This window comes from Nematostella vectensis, chromosome 11 (genome assembly GCF_932526225.1).
Source record: "Nematostella vectensis chromosome 11, jaNemVect1.1, whole genome shotgun sequence".
Classification (NCBI taxonomy): Eukaryota; Metazoa; Cnidaria; class Anthozoa; order Actiniaria; family Edwardsiidae; genus Nematostella; species Nematostella vectensis.
In genome coordinates this window covers 4025800-4035102 of record NC_064044.1, presented here as the reverse complement: position 1 = coordinate 4035102, position 9303 = coordinate 4025800, and the positions used below count along the sequence as shown (strand labels likewise).

At 41.4% G+C, this 9303-nt stretch overlaps 1 protein-coding gene across 1 annotated transcript; it reads left to right on the top strand.

Moving 5' to 3' along the window:
* The first annotated feature begins 48 nt into the window (after positions 1-48).
* Positions 49-9301, top strand: LOC5507731 (DNA polymerase beta). Its single transcript, XM_032376427.2, has 15 exons — positions 49-284; positions 410-467; positions 1152-1218; positions 1417-1491; positions 1607-1665; positions 3491-3540; positions 3668-3719; positions 5130-5184; positions 5261-5333; positions 5616-5692; positions 6018-6104; positions 7235-7296; positions 7473-7595; positions 8857-8873; positions 9146-9301. Exons 1-15 carry the CDS (start codon positions 224-226, stop codon positions 9238-9240), a joined length of 1011 nt encoding a protein of 336 aa, XP_032232318.2. The 5' UTR covers positions 49-223; the 3' UTR covers positions 9241-9301.
* The last annotated feature ends 2 nt before the right edge of the window (positions 9302-9303 follow it).

The window sequence follows — 9303 nt, the reverse complement described above, 5'->3', positions numbered from 1 at the left end:
TATAAAAACAATTTACACCCCCAAAAAGCCCATTCATTATAAACAATTATATCTTGAATTTTGTGATAACAAGATACAATGATTTATAATACCGATCGATATCTGCTCGTGTCTAGGTTCCGAAACCACATCAACAAGTTTCATGATGGCGGAAGAGTCGCCGACTTCTTTCTTTTGACGATTTTGACTGAACCAAAACCGTTTTCAGTCATATAATACGAATATGAGCAAGAGAAAAGCACCTGATCAAAACCCCAATTCGGAATTTTGTGACTTTCTGACAGGTATTATTTTCTTAAGAAGTAAATAAATAACTTAAGTAGTGACTGGAAACTTCTCTGTGAAAATTTTAGGAATTTTCTCGTCACTCATCTCAATGAAATTAAGTATTATTTTATTTTGCTTACAGAATTGGCGGATTATGAAAAGAATGTGACACGACAGATTCACAAGTACAATGCATACAGGTAAGATCTCTTTCAGGATCAAAAATTAAAATCCTTACAATAATGCACTAGTCAATTGAAACCCCCAACCCCATGGTCCTGGGGAAGGGTGAGCGATTAGACTTTGACGGTGTACAAAACCGAAAAATGCCCCCACCCCCTCGGGACAAAACTGCAGTCAAATGCCTCCTACCTAATGCAAAATATAGGCAACTCCCAACAACAAGTCATCTGAAAAAAAAAACCTTTTTATCTCTAAAAGCCAGTACACTCCAGGAATTTGTACCAATAACTATGAAGATATGCGTAACAGTTACCAAAAAAAGGTAAAATAAATGATCTTCATCTGGTTTTAGTTATTATTCATATTCGTTTTTGCACCTTTTTCTATGCAGCTTGCCACACTCTGATACATGAAATGGCTTGCTACAGAACAGAAAGAGACTCAAACCAGGAACTATTTGACTTTTGCAAAGTACAGTTGTGATGTTATTCATTTGTCCCCAAGCTCCCATTGTGAGGATGGACAAGTCAGAGTCAAAAACTGTCAATTCCCCCACCCCCTCGGGCAGATTCTTGTTCAAAAGTGCTCTAAACCCTCACATTAACCCCACACACCCCGGGACCCATGGGGGTGCGGGTTTCAAATGACTAGTGCATAATCTTAGTTCAAATACTTTAAAATCTGTATTTTTTTTTCAACAGAAAAGCAGCAGCTGTTTTAGCAAAACATTCAACGAAAATAAAAGATGGTGCAGAAGCAAGAAAACTGGTGAGAAGTATCTTTTCCTAAACTGAGTTCATGCCTCAACCATATGGCCCATAGAGCCCACAATGACAAATGGAGGAGGGAGGATTATTTGAATGATGCAGCAAATTCAGAAAACACTCAACTTTTGTGTGCTTATAGGGTGTGCAGCTATAAGGGTGTAACATGATATTATTTTAAACACATTTCTCTCTTGTTCAGCCTGGTATTGGGGACAAGATTGGAAAGAAAATTGATGAGTTTATAAAAACTGGGAAGCTAGAGAAACTCGAAAAGGTAATAAATTGAGCCAAAGAATAATTGTTTTGTACTCTGTTGTTTTAGTCTTTTAGATGATTTAAGTGGATAGCTAAGCAATGGTTTTCATCAAAACCCTTCATTCTTTTTTAAGATACGGAAAGATGAAGGTACCTCTATCACAAAAGAGCTGACAAGAGTGTCAGGCATAGGGTAAGGGTGGGGGAGGTGTGTACAGGTCATAAGAGTCTGGTATAGGGTAAGGGTGGGGGGAGGTGTGTAGAGGTCATAAGAGTCTCTGGTATAGGGTAAGGGTGGGGGAGGTGTGTAGAGGTCATGAGAGTCTCTGGTATACGGTAAGGGTGGGGAGGTGTGTAGAGGTCATAAGAGTCTGGTATAGGGTAAGGATGGGGGGAGGTGTGTAGGGGTCATAAGAGTCTCTGGTATAGGGTAAGGGTGGGGAGGTGTGTAGAGGTCATAAGAGTCTGGTATAGGGTAAGGGTGGGGGAGGTGTGTAGAGGTCATGATGAGAGTCTCTGGTATAGGGTAAGGGTGGGCGAGGTGTGTAGAGGTCATAAGAGTCTCTGGTATAGGGTAAGGGTGGGGGAGGTGTGTAAAGGTCATGAGAGTCTCTGGTATAAGGTAAGGGTGGGGGGTTTAGAGGTCATGAGAGTCTGTACAGGACCCAAAATGATCCCAGGACCCGAAACGATCCCCAAAATTTCCCCAACTGATCCCGGGACCCGAAACGATCCGCAAGAGTCCCCGAAATGAACCCCAAGGAATTACAGTAATGGACAACTAAAGAAATGTGTAAGGATTGGCTTTCAGTTTTAAAAACATATGAAACATTTAGCTTTGTTTGTGTTATTAAAAGGGAATTCACATTAACTAAAACTATAGTATTGAGATTTTAATATACAACTGCGGGGGAATACAGTGGTTGAGTCAGAAATTGGGGTCAACTAACAATTCTTTGTGATAGTAATTTAAAGAACCCGGCGTGGATAAATCATTTTTACATAACAAGTCATAAAAGAAAGTCTTTACAGATAGGACATGCTGCTTTTTATAGGAAGCGAAATGTTTTAAAGTTTTTTTTTTGGCATGTTTGTTTTCGGTGAATGGAAGACCTATATTATGTCATGACATAATGCCGGGGTGTACGCACGACTACATGAGGAAATTCAAAACGTACATAATAATATTGCTTTCAACAAAAGCCACATCCTCTTAATATTTTGCATCAATAGTAGAAGGGTTGTTCGAGTGTATTACTCAGTGTGCTTTTGTCATTCCATCTTCTCGGCCAAACCGGCTGCCTAAAATGTGTCGGTAAATATTCGCTCGTGTGAACAAGGATTTCGTGGTGAAATACATGTTTAGGTTGTCGAATGAATATTAATTTTTAGGGGTGAGGTTTACTGGAAATGAGATTTATAGTGTCAGAGTCATGTGTCGGAACCGCAAAATGTTTAGAGTGTGATGGAAGGTCAAAAGTTTGAATGATCTGAGCAAAGCTGTGCTATGTTTATACATGCTGTATTTCTTTCAGTAGCAATTAAAAGTTGTGTATTTGTTTGAGACTCTGTTTATGGGTTTAACGCCAGGCAATGTAATAAATAGAAGTATAGTGTTGAAATTTAATATTTTTAAGTCACGTTGTTTAGAAATCGAGTCGCTGTTAACCCTTAATTATGCTTCAAGAATTGCAAGTATTTCTTCTGCTTTCCCTTCGTCCACCGCAATTCCTTGGGGTTGATTTCGGGGACTCCTTGGTATCTTTCGGGTCCGAGGATCAGTTGGGGTACTTTTGGGGATCATTTCGGGTCCTGGGATCGTTTCGGGTCCTGGGATCATTTCGGGTCCTGTACAAGTCTCTGGTATAGGGTTAGGGTGGGGAGGTGTGTAGAGGTCATTGGTGAAGTATAGAGATCAGATATATAGCAAAACGGTATAGCAAAAGGGTGTAGAGGGTCACAAGGTCTTCACAGGCTTGTAATGTTTCCATAAACATCCTATGTTTTTGTCATTGTAGTCCAGCAGCTGCGAAAAAGCTGATAGAAGATGGTGTTTCAAGTTTAGAAGGTTATTAGTTTTGTTTCATGCATCACACATTAGGCGGAAACATCTGTGAGACTGGATGCTTTATTTATAATGGGTTACTTTTTTGTTAAAATTTTGCAATTCTGATGAAATTATATTTAATCTGCAGATCTGAAGAGAGTGAGGGGCAGACTGAATCACCACCAGCAAATTGGTCTCAAGTAAGGGATGGACCAGTTAACTTTTGAGGAGACAGGGGGGTGGATGATTGCATGTAAGCTAGATATTTTTTCCTCTTGGCTATTGGGCAGGATTTTTTTCTACAGAGGTGCACTATTTTGTATTTGGTACATTCATGGTGCATGATTTTTTTTTCTTGTAAAAATGGCTTGCAGGATTTTTTTCAGAATCACCCATGCCCCCCTTCAAAAGTTCCACACACCTCCCCCCTCCCTCTGAAGTTAAATGGTCCGCCCCTAAGGTTATGGATTATGTTACTATAAGTTCTCGTGTGATGGGTATATTTAGGGTCCTAAGGGAAAGTTCATTTATTATCCCGAGGGGGGGGGGAAGGCTTGAGGATACTGTGGGGGGGAGGGGCCTTGAAACATTTTGACGTCTAAAGGGGGGGTGTCGAAAGTGTTTGGATTTTAAAAGGGGGGTCACTGATTCCTTTGGGTGTTGTCTCTACTATATAATTTGACGAAGTGTCAAGTCGGACTTCTTGGTTTAACTTGTCTCGGTTTGGGGGCAGTTATTTGGCATGTACAATCCAGGAGTTCAGGATACGTATTAAGCCACTTTTAACATCTTTTTATGATTTCCGTATATAATATAGCGCTATAGTGCTTATGTTCCATATTTAAAATAGAAACAAAACACTTTAATGCTATAAGCACTTATGCTCCATCATTAAAATCATTTCTTACATCAGATTCGATGTCTTTAGTGCTCTCTTTCTTTTCTCTTTTCTCATGCTGCGCTTTTCTTGCAAGGAGAAGATCGAAAAGCCTTTTTATGCTTTATGTCATCTTTTGCATCAACCATTATCAGGTTGCAACCTGGAGTTAGTCGCATCTTTGAGAAATTCTTTCCGCTCCACTTTTCTGACTAGCTTGCAACTAATCTCTTGCTTATGTTCCTTAAACATTGTTATTGCCACTCCTTTCTTTGCTTCTTCTTTCTCCGATTTTCGGGAGGGGGGGGGGGCACCGAAAATATGGGGAGGCATGGAAAATTTTGTTCCTCCTGAAGGGGGGGTTCAACTTATTTTATCCCTTACTTTTATCAAACTCGTCAAGCCCCCTACTAGGGATAATACATGAACTTTCCCTAATTGATATATACTTAATGTCTATATATTTTATGGATGGGCTTGTTTTGCAGTTTACCCTGTGTGGCCATGACTACAATCTGGATAATGATAATTTTAACAACATTGTTAAACAAAATGTTACATGTTCAATCAAAGACCAAGGCTGACTTTTCTCTTTCAATTATTCCTTTATTCTCCTTTAGTGTATAATCATTAGCAGACCAGAATCAACTAAAAAAACGTCTTTTGTCATCATTTGAAATCTTAACATTCTGATTATTTATTTTATGTTAATTCTGCATTATCTGTTTGACAGATATGTAGATGAGTTTGAAACTCGGATACCAAGAGAAGAGATGATTAAGCTACGGGTTTGTTTACCTTTTTCCCTTTGCCTATTGAGGCAGCTTATGTTTAATCTTAACTGCCCTGTTTAACTATGTGCAGGACATTGTTCTGGTACATGTGAAGAAGCAAGACAAGAACCTAACTGCTACTGTTTGTGGTAGTTTTAGACGAGGTACATTTAGAACCATGCAAACAAGCGCTAGTGCTGCTGGTGTATGGCAGAGTCAACAATGCTGATGGAGCTTATTCTTCACCATGTTGGTAGCTGCCCCAATGTAGTTTCCCACAGAATTTACCAGCTCTCTGCATTTTTTGATAGAATGACCCTTCCCCAAAAAAATAAAGTAGAAGGGGGGGGGGGGGGGAGAGAGTGGGAGGCATACAAAATAAGGAATACATTTTTTATTCGTTCATACATTTATTCGTTTATTCATGTGTTCATTTCTTGTTCAAGGTGCTACATCAAGTGGGGATATTGATATTCTTCTCTCTCATCCGGATTACACATCAAGTAGTCAAAACTATGACAAAGTAAGATTGAACACAATGGGTACACTACATCATATGCTTGGGTATCTGTCCCGCTCTATGTTCATCACCACACCCCTCACCCCCTCCCTAGAAAAAAAACCCCTGCAAAATGATATGACATTGATGCCAAAATCGAGAAACCCTTACTTATTCCATTTGTTGTCAGTTTGACCTTTCTGTCGTAAAATGTCGTAAAATTTTATCATAGCAGAGTTAAGAAATTAAGCTAAGAAATAAAGCTATTAATGTTCTATTTATAAAATAAAGTAAGATAGCTTACATTGATCGATTCAGCGACTGTTTTTAGTGTTGTGATTTTTAATAGAAATCTCTGCTACATGGGCTGGTCCATTGCCTAGAGAAGGCAGACTTCGTCACTGACACGTTATCTCTTGGAGAAACCAAGTTTATGGTAAGAGCAGCCACACATTTTAGCCTACCAGTGCGTCCATCCGTCCATACATCTCAGCCTGCCCACGCGTCCGTCTGTCCATACATCTCAGCCTACCCGCACATCCGTCCCTCCATACATCTCAGCCTACCCGCACGTCTGTCCATACATCTGAGCCTGCCCAAGCGTCCATCTGTCCAGACATCTCAGCCAACCCGCACGTCCGTCCGTCCATACATCTCAGCCTACCCGCGCGTCCGTCCATACATCTGAGCCTGCCCACGCGTCCGTCCGTCCATACATCTCAGCCTACCCGCGCGTCCGTCCATACATCTGAGCCTGCCCACGCGTCCGTCCGTCCATACATCTCAGCCTGCCCACGCGTCCGTCCGTCCATACATCTCAGCCTACCCGCGCGTCTGTCCATCCATACATCTCAGCCTGCCCACGCGTCCGTCCGTCCATACATATCAGCCTACCCGCGCGTCCGTCCGTCCATACATCTCAGCCTACCCGCGCGTCTGTCCATCCATACATCTCAGCCTGCCCACGCGTCCGTCCGTCCCTACATCTCAGCCTACCCGCGCGTCTGTCCATCCATACATCTCAGCCTACCCGCGCGTCCGTCCGTCCATACATCTCAGCCTACCCGCGCGTCCGTCCGTCCCTACATCTCAGCCTACCCGCGCGTCTGTCCATCCATACATATCAGCCTACCCGCGCGTCCGTCCGTCCCTACATCTCAGCCTACCCGCGCGTCTGTCCATCCATACATATCAGCCTACCCGCGCGTCCGTCCGTCCATACATCTCAGCCTACCCGCGCGTCTGTCCATCCATACATCTCAGCCTGCCCACGCGTCCGTCCGTCCCTACATCTCAGCCTACCCGCACGTCTGTCCGCCCATACATCTCAGCCTACCCGCGCGTCCTTCCGTCCATACATCTAATCCTACCCGCACGTCCGTCCGTCCATAGATCCCAGCCTGCCCGCGCGTCCTTCCGTCCATACATCTCAGCCTGCCCGCGCGTCTGTCCTACCATACATCTCTGTCTAACCATCTCCTTATCATGCTCTCCCATCTAACAAGTCTTTTTTTTTTCAAGTTGTACAAAAACTTTGCATTTTGCCGCATCATTTCTTCCATGCAGGGCGTTTGTATTTTACCCGAAGAACGAGACGTCAGGCGACTTCACCGTAGAATTGATATCAGGTCTGTCTTGAATAACGCAAAATAATACTAAGTTTGTCCTTTATAAAGGACGACGAAAACTAGTGTAAAAATGCATAGTCCTCTGTTCTTCTATTTTTTTCCTTACTCTTGGTTAACCTTCAACCGTGCCCCCCCTTCCCCCTCAAACATAACTATATCGTTTTTGTCAATATCAGATTGATTCCACACGACCAGTACTACTGCGGTATTCTGTACTTCACCGGAAGTGACGTATTTAACAAGCAAATGCGACACGAGGCCCTTGAGAAAGGGTTTACCCTTAACGAGTACTCGATCAGGTAATAACAAGTAATGACGAGTATAGTCAATCACGCAACCAATAATAACGAGATCGTGGTCGTGTAACGATTTATGACAAGTTATTAGCCATTTTTGTCTTTTGACTAGCATGTAATAAAGAGTACTCTATTTAACATATAACAAGTAATGACCAGTACTATGAATCTATGGAACATGTAACGGGTAATAACGAGTACTCTATTGAACATGTCACGAGTAATAATGAGCATTCTATCAAACATGTAACGAGTAATAACGAGTACTCTATCAAACATGTAACAAGTAATGACGAGTACTCTATCAAACATGTAACAAGTAATGACGAGTACTCTATCAAACATGTAACGAGTAATGACGAGTACTCTATCAAACATCTAACAAGTAATGACGAGTACTCTATCAAACATGTAACGAGTAATAACGAGTACTCTATCAAACATGTAACGAGTAATGACGAGTACTCTATCAAACATGTAACAAGTAATGGCGAGTACTCTATCAAACATGTAACAAGTAATGGCGAGTACTCTATCAAACATGTAACAAATAATGACGAGTACTCCATCAAACATGTAACAAGTAATGACGAGTTCTCTATCAAACATGTAACAAGTAATGACGAGTACTCTATCAAACATGTAACGAGTAATGACGAGTACTCTATCAAACATGTAACAAGTAATGACGAGTACTGAATCGAACATGTAACGATTTATAAGGAGTAACATCTATCCGATCGCATATTTTTAACGAGTCATGGCGTTTTCTCTGCAAGTATGCAAAATATCAAGACGAGTAGTTGCGAGGTGACGAGTTTCACACGGTCAAAGATGGTAACTGATAACTGGTTACAAGTCATGAAGACTATACTTGTTCACAGGCGTGTTGCCAGGATTTGTTCAGGGGTGCATCAAATTGAATCGTATGAACTAATTAAGGTAGGCGAGGCGAGGCGAGGCGAGGCAGAGGGGGGTGGGGGGTGGGGGGTAAGAAGGGCTGCTCGCCGGTCTCATCATCGCGGCTTGGTTAGATAGAATCGATAATGAGTCAGCTTGGTAATATTCGTATGACTTACTGCGAACTTTCAATAAACATTACAGTGCCTGACGGGGGAGTAATTCACCCCTTACAAATTACACTTCATCTTTTAAGAACGTTTTTTTTTTCTGTAAGCTAGATCTGTCTCAGTCTGTCTCTAATCTATCAAATAAAGATGTGTCAATTTCCATGAAAATTATCCTTTTTCTTTTCTTTTGGCAGACCACTTGGAAGTACCGGTGAGTAGACTTTTGTTCAATTACTCCCGATTCTTATTATTGCTCAATAAAATTGACCATCTAATCAGACCAACAGGTGTACCGTTGATTTGACCGAAAATGTGACAGATTTTGTCACTTTCTCAAAATATCGACCCCCTCATTCTAAAAAACTAAAATGTACTTGTTCCCTATGAAAACTGTCAGACCAACAGACAACAGAGGGGGCCCGAAAGAAAGCATCCCTATTACATGTTTTTTTTTTTTTTTTTTTTTTTTTTTTTTTTTTTCAGGCGTTCCGGGTGAACCACTTCCAGTTTCAAGCGAGCAAGATGTGTTTGATATTATCGGAATGGAATACAAACCCCCTGAACAACGAAATATGTAATTTGTTAAGAAACATACGCTTTTTGTTACATTGTTAGATAATAAACTAAAACAAACAGAAATA